The sequence below is a fragment of the Schistosoma haematobium genome, chromosome ZW (genome assembly GCF_000699445.3).
Source record: "Schistosoma haematobium chromosome ZW, whole genome shotgun sequence".
NCBI classification, from domain to species: Eukaryota; Metazoa; Platyhelminthes; class Trematoda; order Strigeidida; family Schistosomatidae; genus Schistosoma; species Schistosoma haematobium.
This window is the reverse complement of record NC_067195.1, coordinates 78,277,385-78,292,723: the sequence shown is the minus strand read 5'-3', so window position 1 is coordinate 78,292,723 and position 15,339 is coordinate 78,277,385. Positions and strand designations below refer to the sequence as shown.

The 15,339-nt window shown below is 32.9% G+C and overlaps 1 protein-coding gene across 1 annotated transcript in view; it reads right to left on the bottom strand.

The window, feature by feature from the left end:
- Window positions 1-15,339, bottom strand: part of LAMC1_25 (Laminin subunit gamma-1) — a 109,460-nt gene that overhangs the window by 59,051 nt on the left and 35,070 nt on the right. Inside the window, exons 11-16 of the mRNA XM_051212376.1 lie at window positions 14,831-15,034; window positions 12,207-12,324; window positions 10,158-10,455; window positions 8,599-8,859; window positions 7,370-7,619; window positions 513-619 (exon numbers count right to left, since the gene is read on the bottom strand). Of these exons, the coding sequence (XP_051072557.1) occupies window positions 513-619; window positions 7,370-7,619; window positions 8,599-8,859; window positions 10,158-10,455; window positions 12,207-12,324; window positions 14,831-15,034 (1,238 nt within the window). The remainder of the gene's footprint in view (window positions 1-512; window positions 620-7,369; window positions 7,620-8,598; window positions 8,860-10,157; window positions 10,456-12,206; window positions 12,325-14,830; window positions 15,035-15,339) is intronic.

Genomic DNA, 15,339 nt, shown 5'->3' with positions numbered 1-15,339 from the left:
CTGAAGAGAAAATTAAGAAAAGACGTTAGAAGTGGATAGGATATACATCACGCAAATCACCAAACTGCATCACAGGCCAAGCGCTAACTTGTAAGCCTGAAGGAAAATGGAAAAGAGGAAGGACAAATAATATATTACGTCAGAAAATAGAAGCAGGATGAATAACAACTGGATAGAGCTGGAAAGGATAGTTCAGGACAGGGTTGGATGAAGAATGCTGGTGAGAGGCCTATGCTTCTCCACGAGAATTAACAGGCGTAAGTAAGTATTCAGCATTTCAATCAGAGCGAGTATTAGCATGAAAATGAGAACACTACAAGTGAAAGAAATCCAGATCATGAAAACCGAATAAAAATTTTAAAAAATACTGAAAAATTATCAAGTTTATTTTATTCATCAACAATCATATTCACTATGAAACCAACCTAAAGAATAAAACTAAAATAAAGGAGAAACAATAATTCAATTATTTATTTATTAGAAATAAATAAATAAATAAATAAAACACTTACTGGTTTATTGGCCAATTGTTTTAATTCATTATCAATCATATCAATCTGATTGGCAATATTGTCTAATGTGTTTTTAAATTGTTTTTGATCAATTATTGAATTATCAGCTGTTTAACAAATAAATAAATCAATAACATTGAAAGTAAATAATTCAAGAGAACGAGAGAGAGAGAGAGGGTGAAGGGGAGAAAAAGTAGATTGTTTTTTTTTTAAAAAAATTAAGAGGGAAGTTTAAATTCAATCAACAATTATTAAGCGCGAAAAATAGAATTGAAATTCTTTCTTTTGTTTTGTTTCTGTTATTTATGGTCCATTTTTTTTTAAAATTTCAAGTTGTTGCTGTTTTTTCTGTCACTATGCAATGAAACAAACTTATGCCAAATTTAGAAAAGCAAAAAAACAAAAGTGATGCTTATTTTATAAACAAATTAGTTTTTCTAAAAGTTAACGGATTTCTATCGAAAATAATAATAAAAAAAACAAACTAGAAATGAAAAAAAGCCAGAAAGGTAAATAAATAGAAACAATTATTATATGAAATAATTTAATAGTTGGTCAGGCGCCTGGCGCAAGACTGATAGATCCTGGGTTCGAATCTCTCCAAGGGGGGCGGGATCGTGGATGCGCATTGCTTAGGAGTCTCAGACTAGGGAGAAACGACCGTCCAGTGCTTCCAGGTTTTCCATGGTGGTCTAGCTTCAATTGACTCATGATTTCAATTAGTGAAATTTTTAAAATCTCTACAAAACCCCGTCTGATAATATGCTGTTTGTTAAATGTTGAGTTATTATTGAACTGAATGAAATAAAAGCCTAGATGTTAATTCAATATTAGGGTTAAGCTTTGTAGTAAACAAATATATATAGTTGAATTCTTGAGTAAATTAAAGTTAGATCACCATGGAAAACCTTGAAGCACTGGACAACTGTCTTGTCCTAGTGTAGTTAACGTCGTTGGATATCGGTCCAGTGGTCTAGAGGTTAAGCGTTTGCCCACGAGATCGATAGGTCCTGGGTTCGAATTTCGCGAGACGGGATCGTATATACATACTGCTGAAAGTATCATCCTAGGACAAAACGGCTGTCTAGTGCTTCTAAGTTTTCCATGATGCTCTAGCTTCAATTATATATATATATTTGTTAGTTAAATAGAGAATGAATGATTTCATTTTTATTTTAAATAATAACTTGTGAATATTTACATTTTTGTGCATATATGTAAGTGCTAATGTTTAGCTTGTACTAAAATTAGGAATAAACTGAGAACTATGGGAAAAAAGAATGATGAAACAATCAATCATACACAAGTACCATTCATGTTGGTAGTTATTTGAAGAAAAAAACAATTTACTATTTCGTATGATGTTATTTCTTAGATGATATTTAAATATCCAACTTTTGGCGATAATCGTAACGAGGTATTTATAGGGACACTGACGTGTAGAATGAGAACGTGGTTATTTTATATTTTATGAATACTCATTATTATTATTATTATTATTATTATTATTATTATTATTAATGGCTTTATTCAATATTATATATAGAATTCTCGACACAAGTTTTTTTTCCTAATGCTTGATTGATCCTGACGATAGATATTGAGTGATCGCCAGTTAGATAAGCAGCAGTTAAGGAATCAACATCTGAATAATGTTGATTCGTTTCAATGCATATTGTCAGCCACCACGATGTCTCAGATTGTACGTTTTTGTAAGTTATAACAGCGAAAGGTCATAAAAGTTTCATAAACGCTCTTGAATAGGTTATACGATTAACAAGCATAATGATGTGTTAAAACAAAATGAAAAACAGATAACTTGTTGAAATATCTAGATGACAGGAACAGGTAGCCCAGATATAGAAGCAGGCCGCCAAACATGAACAGAAAGTGATTAGTATGGAAATAAGGGGGCGATCAAGTCTGAAACGATTGAGTGACATTTTGCAAATGAAGTATTTATTCTATGTTCCACAGATTTTACTAAGACATTCTGTAATTTTCTATTCAAATATATTCGGCTGTCCCCATTGGTGTTCTTGTTCATTACAATATCAGTTTGTATTGGAAATTACTTTCAAAGATATCGCTCAAGTATATAAAAAAACGTACTAGTAGTGTAGTGGAGGAGAACGCAGGTAGGGACAACCAATCCTATTTTTGAATATAAAATTACAGAAAATCTGAGTACCATACAGTAAATACTTCATTTGCAAAATGTCTATCAATCGTCTCAGCCTTTATTGTCCTTTTGTTTCCATAGCAATCATTCTTTGTTCTTGTTCTCTTTTCTTCGATCTTCGCAACCTTTGGCTACCAGGAATGATACATACTAATTATATCTTTCGACATCAATAGCACACACCACAAGTAGTCTTATTCGTTTGGTTTTTAGTATTAACCAAATTCAACTTGATCATCAATTTGTTACAGATTAAAGTTATTTGATTGTTAGTCAAAATTATTACTGTATTCTTATTCCCTTATGTAAATTTTTGTTAATAGTAAAAGCTTGAAAGATAGAAAATAAAAAGAGGACTTCAGTAGGCCGACTTCAATCAAAATCCCTGACAGATCGGAAATTGTGCCAAACTTTTCAATTAGACGTTTTCAATGGGTATCGAAATGTCAAAAACAGAGTTACCGTAGTAAAGATTTATAGCTCAGGTGGATGATTTTGATAGAGTTTTGTTCTCTGGGCTGGATGGTTTGATCACGGAGCTTCGACCTCAAGTTTGTGCTGATGTTGTCGTTCAGAAGAACAATGAAAGCTCCATGATCAAACCATCCAGCTCAGATAACAAAACTCTATCAAAAACAGAGTTACTGTGCTAATAAGCTTTCTTCATCTGATATAGCGGGTAATAACTTAATGAATAGGAATGCGGATAATAATTAAGAATGACTTTTCCAATCATGTATGACATGTATTCACATCTTGTAAAGGATTACAGATACTTAATTGGATCATTTAGTTAAAGCATGTCCATACAGTTACTGAATGATTATTATTAAAGACAGTTCAGTTCAATCTATACAAATCTGACAGTTAATCTAATTGTATGTAAATCATTTAAGACGTGATGTATTCATAAATCACTTAAAGGTTAATATGTTATTATTATTATTATTATTAGTAGTAGTAGTACTACTACTACTACTTTACACCATGTCAATATATCATGGTTAATCAATTCCTTTATCTCTACGTAACTTATAAACCAAGATTTTAGACTTAATTCATCTCTGTTTTTTTCACTGACATTTTGTTTCAATACAAAAAAAGGAAACAAATACATAATAACAAGAAAAGAAGATATTCACACTAGACTTGATGAATAAGCGATTTATTCTGGCTGCCAAATATATAGATACGAAAAACAGTATAATGAATAAAAAGACAACAACTAGTATATATATATGATTATTTTAGTCTTGTTTAAATAAGTATGCATATTTATGGGTATGTGAGCCTGTATTTGCATACATGCTTATCAATGTGATACATCTGTCTAATGCTAATTTTTGTAAACAACAATATTCATTTACTAGTTTTTGAAATGTGTTTTTTTTTGGACATGACCTATTGTCCATCATCTTGTCATTCTGTCATGCACTAGATTTTACACAAATGTCCTGTAGGACCATACTTGTGTGCAGTATTAAATAAAATGTAGACCTTGCACTTTTCACTATTTGCTGTTAGGCTACTTATAAGTAGCCACAAAATATCATAGAAATATTCTTGTCTCAATTCAATAATTAGTTTGTTAAAGAACTGTTTTCAATACTAACGTCTTTATTATAAGGGTTTGATGTAGTTAACAATTAAACTAAGCTAATATATTAGTCACCTGAGGAAAAATAGGGGGGAGGGCGATATCATAGATGCCGAATTTTTTCCTGTATTTCAGTAGGTGTAAATTTCTTTGGAATTGATGGATCATATCTATAAGTGGAATCCAGAATATGAGTTTCATCATATTTAAGACTGATCAAATGGATCTACCTAAATCTCAGTGTTAATTCTTAAACTGGGATTCAAACCAGATTCATTATCCGATGAGCTAATGAATTCATGTAACCACTAATTTGTTAGACACACATGACTTTTATATCAATAAAGATTGATCGAAATTCAGTGCTAAATATCAACAGAGGTAGAATTCAAACCATTACTGACGATTTAATGTTTGTCTGGTTTAAAGGAATTCGTTAAATATCAATTGACCAAGAAGAACCCAAATAAAAAATTAAGTCGATTGTTCACAGCTGGTGTCTGAAATGAAAAAAATATGTTATGTTATCTACAGAAGCTTGTTCTACCATTTAATTGTAGAAACTTTGAATAATCAAGTGAAACTTTACTTCATATGAATAAGTAATTTATGAGCATATGCTTGTATTGAGTTATTCAAATAAAGCTAATATTATTCATTTATCAAACGAATAGTAATGTGAAAATTTGTCTAAATTAAATAAAATTAGAAGGGATTTATGTTTAGATATCATGCATCGACATGAATTATCTGGAGTCTCAAAGAAATATATTTTTTATCAGTAAGGGGATTTGTGAAGATTGTAGTATTTTTAACAGCTGAATTCACGATTCAATGTAAGCTAGACAACGATTGAAAACCTGAAGCACTAGACGGTCATGTGGTCCTAGTATGGGAATCTTCAGCAGTGTATATCCACGATCACACACCCGTGACTTGAACCCAGGACCTTTGGTCTCACACGCGAAAGCTCAGTTTTCAAATTAAAATACAATGATCTATGCTATTTAATTTCATTTGATTCGTTATGTAATCTTCATATAATCTAGTACTATTAGTAGGGATCTATCAATTTAGTGACTAGAAAGGAACATTTGTTCACTTATTCTTCAAGTGATAAGAATTATAGAGTATCGTAGAGATTTTTGGATTTATATTTTTACATCATAAGCAGACGTTGGTTAGGCAACCAATGGAAATAAGGAATTACTAGACATTTGTTTCGTTCAAACAGAAACCTCCTAGCATTGTACAATCATGTCCTCACCAGTGACTGAACCCAATTTTGTGAATTTATGTGGATTCTTACAAGTGAAATTGGTTTTCTTTTTTCGATATAAATTGCTGGTAATTGTCAGGTTATTCTTTTGAAGTTGAGTTAATATTATCTATTCAAATGAAATGGAAATAGTTTTTTTATATAACTGTATTTACTGAAGTATTTGTAATCATAGTCCATGTATGAGTATCGTTATATCGAATTATCTTATGTTTAATTTAGTAACTTGTCTGTATATCTGGTAAAAATGTATTTTATCAACTAAGTTTGTAAATTTATATGTCAGCTTTAATCGATCATCCTGGTAAAACGCCGTGACCTGCCAATTCAATTATGTTGAGTGTGAGACAGTTATATACCGCAGTTAGTGGTAAACTGTTCCTTAATACCGTGACTTGTCAAATTTAAACATATGCACTAATGGATTCCAACTCACTAGTCTAGAGTTTAAGCGCTCACACGTGAGACTCAATGTACTGGGTTTGTTCGTTTGTCGTTTAGGTTGTGGTTGCTGACTACTAAGAGATCTCATACTAAAACGAAACAGATGTCCAATGGTTATCGGTTTTCACTGCTGGTCTAGCTAAGAACATTATATGATGTTAAGCGTGATAATTTTATGGTTATATTCTGATACTCAACCATTATAAGACAATTTTTAATGGTTGAGATCATGAGTCACTTGAAGCTAGATCACTGGACGGCCATTTCATCCTATTGTGGGACTCCTCAGCAGTGCGCATCCAAGACCCCATCTCGCGAGATTCGAACCCAGGATCCATCAGACTCATACCAGATCAACTGATTCTAAAGGATTATACAGCTTCATCAATAGGTTTACCGGTTCTAATAAGTAACTTAGCCTTGACCTCGGGATTAGTTACATGTAATGTGAAATAAAATTCAAATTGTTGAGATTGTGTAATTGTTATCAGATGGGTTTTGTAGACATTATAGTAATTTCAATGGTTAAGATCATGAGTCAGTTGAAGCTAGACCACCATGGAAAACCTGGAAGCACTGGACGGCCGTTTCGTTCTATTGTGGGACACCTCAACAGTGCGCATCCACGACCTCGCTCCTTGCGAGATTGAAATTACTATAATATCCACAAAACCCATCTGATATTAATCAACATATGCCCACTAGTGACTAGCTTCACGAGGTATATCCTGGAGTTCTAGTGAGAAGTAGTGACCAGTGGAGTTCAACCAGGTCAGTTGTGAGATAGTAACTCACTGAAGACAGTAGTGGATGTGTCGCTCAATTTCCTGGATTAGTTAAATTTAGACATTAACACCGTCGGATGCCGGCTCAATGGTCTAGTGGTAAAGTACCCGCGCGCGAAACCAGTAGGTCCTATGTTTGAGTCTCGAAAGGGGGCGAGGTCGTGGATGCGCAGTGCTGAGGAGTCCCACAATAGAACGAAACGGCCGTCCAGTGCTTCCAGGTTTTCCATGGTGGTCTAGCTTCAACTGACTCATGATCTTGGCCATTGTGTAATTGTGTTGAGAATATTTCAATGAAATGGAAGTAAGATAATTTACTCAATTAACTGTAAAATAGTAGTATATATATAAATCAATGAAAAATAATGATATATAAACCATTTAATGAACTTATTATAAGACTTATTGCAACTTCTAAAGACCGTCTACATCAAATAATATATTCTAAAGATCGATTAATTGGGTTTGAGATAGACTGTAGTATTCTTGAAAAGGGAAAGATTAAATTAACATCAATATATAATGAACATGTAATTTTCTACAATTTTAAAACTAAATTGTTTATCATACCTTCATAACCTAAAATGTCTTGATATAATTTTACAATTGTATCATTTAATCTTTTGATTTCTTCAAATAATTCTTTGTCATCAAATGTTTCAGTTGATTCTCTTGTTATTAATGATGTTGTTGATGGTCCTTGTTTAATTGGTCCAAATACTGACTCTAACATTCCCCATAATTTTGCAACTCTAGCTTGAACTAAATTATAACAAGCTGGACATGGTAAACAACCGGCTTGTAAATTATAATGATTTTCCTGTGAAAATGAAAGAATTTAAGTAGCATAAACGCGTCTTATAGTTTTGGAAGTAAGAAAACACTAAAAAAACTGTTGAGGTAGGGATTCTGAGGTTGATGTTATGAAAAAACAATATTAGAAATGTCACAAACTGTTTCTGACTAAGAGTTTACACTATGAATGGATCTTTAATTACTGCTATTAAGTAATAAAACTGTAAGATATAGCAAGATAACTACAATTGGACAGATTTAAAAAGGTATACTAAACAATGACGAAGATATGTATCTAAATTGGTAAATTTAGGGAATGTTGAAATACCTGAAATGAATTATTTAATTACGTACATCTTACTGTCCTGATGTACAACATTAACAGAGTTTGATTCAAATGGAATTGTGCGTTTCATAATTATTTCTCAAGGTGTTTATTTAATCTGTTATGAAGGTTAAGTACACGAATACCCATCAGAACCGACGAATAAGCTCCTATTGGATAATAATCATGAAACTCCTGTTTGAAAAAGATGACAATGTTGTTCAGCCAAAGAACGACATGTCTGTAAATTAAACCATCTAAGTCAAATAGGGAAACATTGCCTAATCTACAAACCGTGATTTTCGTATCCTAACTGATCGCAATAAGCAATTAGTACGCATTTATACGTACTAAGTTGACACTTTTTATTGGAGATACTTGAGGTTTAAGAAATGAGATCTAAATCCATGTCACCTAGTTTAACAGTACGAAACATTGCCACTGAGCTTACTACTTAGCTTGATATCTCAACTTAGTGTATGCGGTGTTAAGTTAGTTGAACAAACATAACATTCATCACTATTCAATGATCAATCCATTACAAAGGTTGATATTCGCTATCAAACTTCAAGCAAGTCAAAATCATCTTTAAATCTAATTAAATAACAAATCATCCAATTCCATAAAGGTGTACACAAAATTAAAGTTAATCTAAAATAGTTCATCAAATAAATCTCACTTGGCATTGTTCACAGTTCACTCCAACAGCAAAAGGTTTACAAATGCATTGACCATTTTTATCACATTGACTAATTTCAGCACCATAAATATGACAATTACATGATTGACAACCTACTGAAGTAGTCATATTAAAATATGCAGGTCGACATTGATCACATTGACGTCCGATAACATTTGGACGACATTCACATTGACCGGTTCGATCATCACAGGATTCTTGGACTGCACCCACCGAATTACAGTCACATGGTTGACATCCCTTAGGAAAATTTTAAGAACCAATGAGATACAAATATAAACATATTGAAATACTGAACGAATTAAAATCATATTATGTAGATATACAAAAATGGCGAAAGAACAAACTGGGTTTGGAATTGTGAGCAGACATCAAAAGGGTGGATAATAATTAGAAACAGCTGGAATGGATTGTCCAGGACATAGTTAGTTGGATAATGCTGGTAGGCGGCCTGTGCTCCTCCACGAGGGGGAAACAGGTGTAAGTAAAGAAATAACATTCGTATATGCATTTAAAAACAATTAAAGACCAGTAAAATATATGAAATTCTGGTTTTGAATAGATCATTACATAGAGGTTCAGGCTTAAAAACTGTATAAATATGCATTTGTCTGTAAAGTATCATTCCGAATCCTATTCTTATTCTTCTCCTGACCCCATAAACAATTTTCATCTACGGTTCGTTTTCTGATATATTGGAGATTGAGGAACAGTTTTGGGGTCGTACTGGGATATCTGAAGTTCGTCAGTCGGTAGTAATTAGAGTAGTTACCCCGCGGTCCACAATAGATACTAAATGTACTAGTTAAAATTGATGGGTGTTTTAAGTGATATAAAACTTCCAGATTAGTCTTGGTAAATTTAGATTGTTTATGATTAATGAAAGTTTTATAATAGAATGTGAATTCATTTCAGTCTGTCAAATTTCTTATTTGTGTTTTATTCAAATTTATCAGAGGTAGTAAATTTGAAGAAGATGAATTAATTTTTGACTTCATTAGTATTTTATTTTATCATTACTGTAGGGAGTTTGTGAAGACCAATAAACCATCATTCAATAGCGTACATGTCTATGTTCAATCAGTTTGTGATATTGTAAAATCATCGCATAATGTCATTATTGAACCTTATATTCAACATAGTTGAAGTCTACTGATTACAGCTTCTTACAAAACATCCACGAATCCCCTGTGGAGATAAGTTCACAGTGAACATATGATTATTATTACTATTATTGGTAAAGGTGGTTTACACAGATTGTTGAATTTCATGAGTTCTAAAGATCATGGAGTAGATTATCGGGGAAGTAGTGGATGGGTACCGCTAAAGAGTCACATAGTGCTTCAAAATGGCTTATTGATTTTCAACCGTTGTCATTTAGTAAGGTAGTCTGTCAAGTAATTTCTTATTAGTTATGACATAAAGATAAAGCTAAATAATAATGATAATAGCATCAATAATAATAGTAATGATAATAATAATAATAATAATAAAAGCATACCATCATCTATTTATTTCAATAAAACAAAATGACTTACCTGTCCAGTATGAAAACCATAAAATCCATCAAAACATTTATCACAATTCACTCCACCAACACCTGGTTTACATGGACATTGACCAGTTTCTGGATTACAAACACCAATTCCTTGTGATCCATAATTAGCTAATGTTCCAATTGGATTACATTCACATGGACTACAACCGCGTGCTGGAATTAAATCACTTAAATCACTTATATTAATTGGTTTTAAATTACGACGATAACCTGGTAAACATTGTTCACAATGTTTCCCACTTGTACCAAATAAACATTTTAAACATTCACCAGTTTTTCTGCAATAGATAATATTTATTAATTTAGTAAAAGAAATTTACTAAATGGAAAAAATATTCTTTACTCAAAAGTTCACATAAACACTTGATACTTGTATACACTATGAGACAATACGAGGCATTTTAATAGATAACAGACTAAATGAAACTTAATTCTTTTTACTTCACTCTCAAGTTAAAGGCCAGACTATAATTTATGAACGAGCCAATCAGAAGCGTTTGAGGGATTTCAAGGTCACGGTGCAAATTTCAGTACCTGATGCTCACATACGATCGGTTCACAGGCGAATTGTAGAGAAAACGAGATAATTGAGCGACTAAAATAAATGGGACTACTAAGAAGTTTCTTTATTTGTAATTGTGGTAATCACATGACTTATGCAGACTACAGTGATGATACCGTCTTTCTATGCACCAGTAACACTTGCTGCAGCCGGGTACTACAGATTCCTACATAGACTTGATTATGTGCATCATATCGTTGTCCACAAGCGGTATTTTGCGGACCCGGCAACCGAAGTGCACACAAGCAATATCTAAGCTATGGCGATCGAGGCTGAAAGAGTTTCTGAGATCTTATCATGGTCCCAGAGTCCGACTATTATGTAGCCATATGGATGAGTTCTTCTACCGTATGCATTATGGTTTTAGAACCTCTGAACCTCTTTCCAACCTTGATAAATTTTTGAACCACGTAAAAGAAGTGTATCCACTTTAGTTCTTTGGTTTTGCTGAATGTATTTTTATCCTATACTAACTTTATTCTGACTAATTAATATTTCTCAAAGTCACTTAAGATTTGTTCAAAAGTCTTCCATAAATTAAAATCGCGCCATTATGACTTGGTGGAGTATAGCCAGATTATCATCATCAATGTTCGAGAAGTTTGAATTATGAACCATTGAATATTAACTCATTGTTTGAAGGTTAAGCATTCACTACTAGACCTAAACCTTTCAGTTTTAATCCGTGATTGGGCCGTAGATATGTACTTACGATTATTTCTATACTGAAATAAACCACTTTTCAAGAGCTTCCTAAGTATCATTGATTGCCTAGTTATGGTAGTTGTCAATACAAAGAAATGGGATTTAGTCGCTGAATATTATTCTGAACAATAAAGTGTGGTGAATTAATATAAAGAAAGAGACTTTTCCGACATACAAAGTGAATGGGTGATTTGAAGTTAATAACATAGATTAGTGTACAATTTAACAGTTTAGAAACATCGCAAAATGAATGTATATGCACCATTTAAACAATATAACATGCATCAACCAGTTTGGAGATACCTAAAAACCTAATACGCTTCAATATGACGCAATTTAAGAATTAATGACTTTATGGATAGATGACAGAAATTCCTTCTGGTTACTCATTGCTTCATTTCCTAACTGAGTATACTTCAGCAATTAAGAGTAGTTTTTAGTTTAACATTCACAGCACATTACTCGTATACTTAAGTAAACAAAAATTGCATAACATCGTCAGTATAATAATTTGAAAATCAATCGATAATATGATGTCTGTCATGTTTCACTAATATTTATGTTTGTAACCTCAGAACAACATGTTTTGCAGCAATATAGTAATACAGGACAAGTCCTTCATTTTGCTACTCTACTGTTGGTTGTTCAGTCTTCATATCTTAGTTACAGATAGTGTAGTTTTAAAAAAATTTAAACACATGATTTATCCATATTAAGCTTTAACTAACTACCAATATACGTCATGCAACACATACAACTTACCCATCACAATTTCCAAATTCTCTTGGATCCACATTATTTGAACAGTCACATGGCTTACATGGAATACCTTTCACTGGATCACCATAAAAATTCTCCGCACAACGTTCACATCGAATACCTGATAACATAAAAGAAATGTTGATAACATAATGATCATTTTAATTTATTAAACTACTTTTATAAAATATTGGTTCAAAAATCCATAAAAAAGCTAGAGTACTTATGCTATCTACATTGTTTCAATTTATTCATCTTTGAATAGTGAGTTCTTGCAATTTGTCATTTGGAATAACACATATAAGCGAACAATTGTTTTCAATTAGATCGTCATCAGGCTTTATTTGAATATGCATGAATAGTTATACGGAAATGTTAAACCAATCAAGGCAATTTGGGTCAATAATCACAATGAAATAGAATAAGCCATCACAAATAATTTGTCATTTCTTCATAAGATACAGCTCTTAATCACAATGATAATAACTTATTGTCAAAGTTTTAGTTCTAAACGTGAAAAGATGTATACTGTCATCTTTGATTTAACAAACGTGGAGGAAAAACCCACAGAAATAACTTTCACTAGGGGAGTTAATCATAATTTAAATTCAAAGAACTGAAGTAAATATCATAATGGTCTGAAAGTTTTGAAAATACGGAATGACTTTATGATTCAATTAGAAATAAACAGTTGGTTATCAATATTATTTTTCCTAAACCAATATAACTTTTCAGTCGCTTCTAAGAGATCATAATAGGTGAACTTCCACTTATGCTCATTAATTATGACTGAATAAGAAAAAGAAGAATTCAGCGAAGAAAATTTTCTTTTCGACGAAATCATTTACTTAAGCTGTACATTCGTATATATAGTTATATGGAAAATGTATGTCTATAGAAGGATAGAATGGATTGTATCACAAAAATGGATTCGACAATAAATAACAAATGAGGTTAACGTACTAATCAAGGGGTAAGGAAGAACAAAATTTAAGGGTCAGATAATAGTCAATGAAAGTGAATCTTGTAAATATAAAAGTATTATGTTTGCCTAAAATTGGCAGACTGATAACTTCAAATCCATCCGCGTCATCTGAATATTGAAACAATAAAATTCAATTGAAGAACTTAGACTTGGTAAATAAAAATTGATTGCATGAATAGTTTCAAAAAATACTGCTGACAAGGTTATTCGGAAACTGTTAATTTTACTTACCCCTTGGACAAAGTAATTTTTTACTGGAACTAGTAAACCGACCAGTGTTAAACCACCATTGAAAACCTGGAAGCACCGGACAGCTCTGTGGTCCAAAGTTTAGGCGTTAGCGTGCAAGACCGAAAGTCTCGGTTTCGAATCCCGCGTGTGGGACCAGGGATGCGCAATGCTGAGGATCCCATACTAGGACGAAACGGTCATCTAGTGCTTCCAGGTTTCCACTGGCGGTCCAGAATTGATCGGTTCATGATCTTAATCATAAAACTCAACATTCTCCATAACCCTATACTGATAATTCCTAGTGATCAGACCATGCTAATTATGAATAGAATATTGTTACCGTTAACGCAGTTACTCGGAATATCGTATGATCTTTGATTGGTAACAAATTCAAAACATAGTGGTCAAAATTGTAAGAAGTTATCCCAACAATGAGTTGATCTTAACCAGTGACCCTCATACCAAGAGTTTGGTGTATAAATTTAGATAACAAAGCTATAAGCACACCGAACGAATTTGAGCAGAAACGTCAATATGAGTGAGCAAGCGAATACATAGGCAAATTCAATTTCGAATAAACTAATTCGATTCAAGCATATACATGGTTTTATCGAGCGATATTTAAGCAACTAACACTTAAGGTAGACTGAGAAGTAGGTGCGTAAGCTGTCACTTGTGATCAAGCATAAATGAGCATGGAGACATGAAAATAATAAGAATAGTACAAAGACATAGACAAATTGTTATTGTTTGAAAAACACTATCTATTAAACAAGTAAACTATAGGGCTTGACAATGTTAACCGTAAACAAACTTAATTGTAGGCGAGGTTCTATAGGATTTCAAGATGAGGTGACCAAATTATCAAGCAGGAGATTGTATTAGTCATCCTGAAGTTTTATAGAATCAGGTAATTTTCATTGATTTAACTAAACCAAGATCATATCGGCTATATTTTCTCAAACCATTTTATGGTGAAAACACCAGAAACCAGGACCTACTGGCTTCGCGCGCGAGCACTTAACCACTAGACCACTGAGCCGGCATCCAATAGGTTTGAATCCCGCGTGGTGCGTGATCGTGGATGCGCACTGCTGAGGAGTCCCACAATAGGACGAGACGGCCGTCCAGTGCTTCCAGGTTTTCCATGGTGGTCTAGCTTCAATCGACTCATGATTTCAACCTGTGAAATTTCTAAAAAAGCTCCACAAAATCCATTCTGAATATAAACATTGATACAAGGAGGCACCAAATATGCGCCAAATAAACCATTCGATTTGTGTGAGAACTGGAATACTGTCTAGGCGACAAAATCGAAGCAGGTTAAGAATAAATACCTTGATATAACCAAAGATAATATGTCGCAAACACAAAAATAAGAGTTTATTATGTATATATTTATTTATAATACCTGATCTATTATCTGGACAATCTTTGCATACAACTTTAATTGAACGGTCTGGCCAATGAACTTGTTCACATTTTGCTTCTGAAGGGCATGGACATGGTTTACAAGCATCAGATGAATTGATTGCAGCAATTGCATCACCGTAATAACCATCAGCACATCGATCACAGAATAAACCACCAGTATTATCTTGACATTCACACTGACCTGTTTGAAAAAGAAAGAATGTTAAACCATACAATTTAAAGAGTGCATGTGTATTCTATTCTGACTAAACAGTAAGCGTTGTAAATCTACAGTGTATTTTGTTCTGTTGATGATGATTGGTTCTTGTTGATCATCGAGATCTACAGGAGAAGCTGTGAACCACATGTAGAGAAATTCAAACACCTCATTTCTACCTGAAGTTTGTGCTGATGATTTCGTTAAGAAGAACGATGAAACTACATGATCGAACCACCCAGCTCAGAGAACTCCATCAAAATCATCTACTTGAGCTACATATCGCCTCC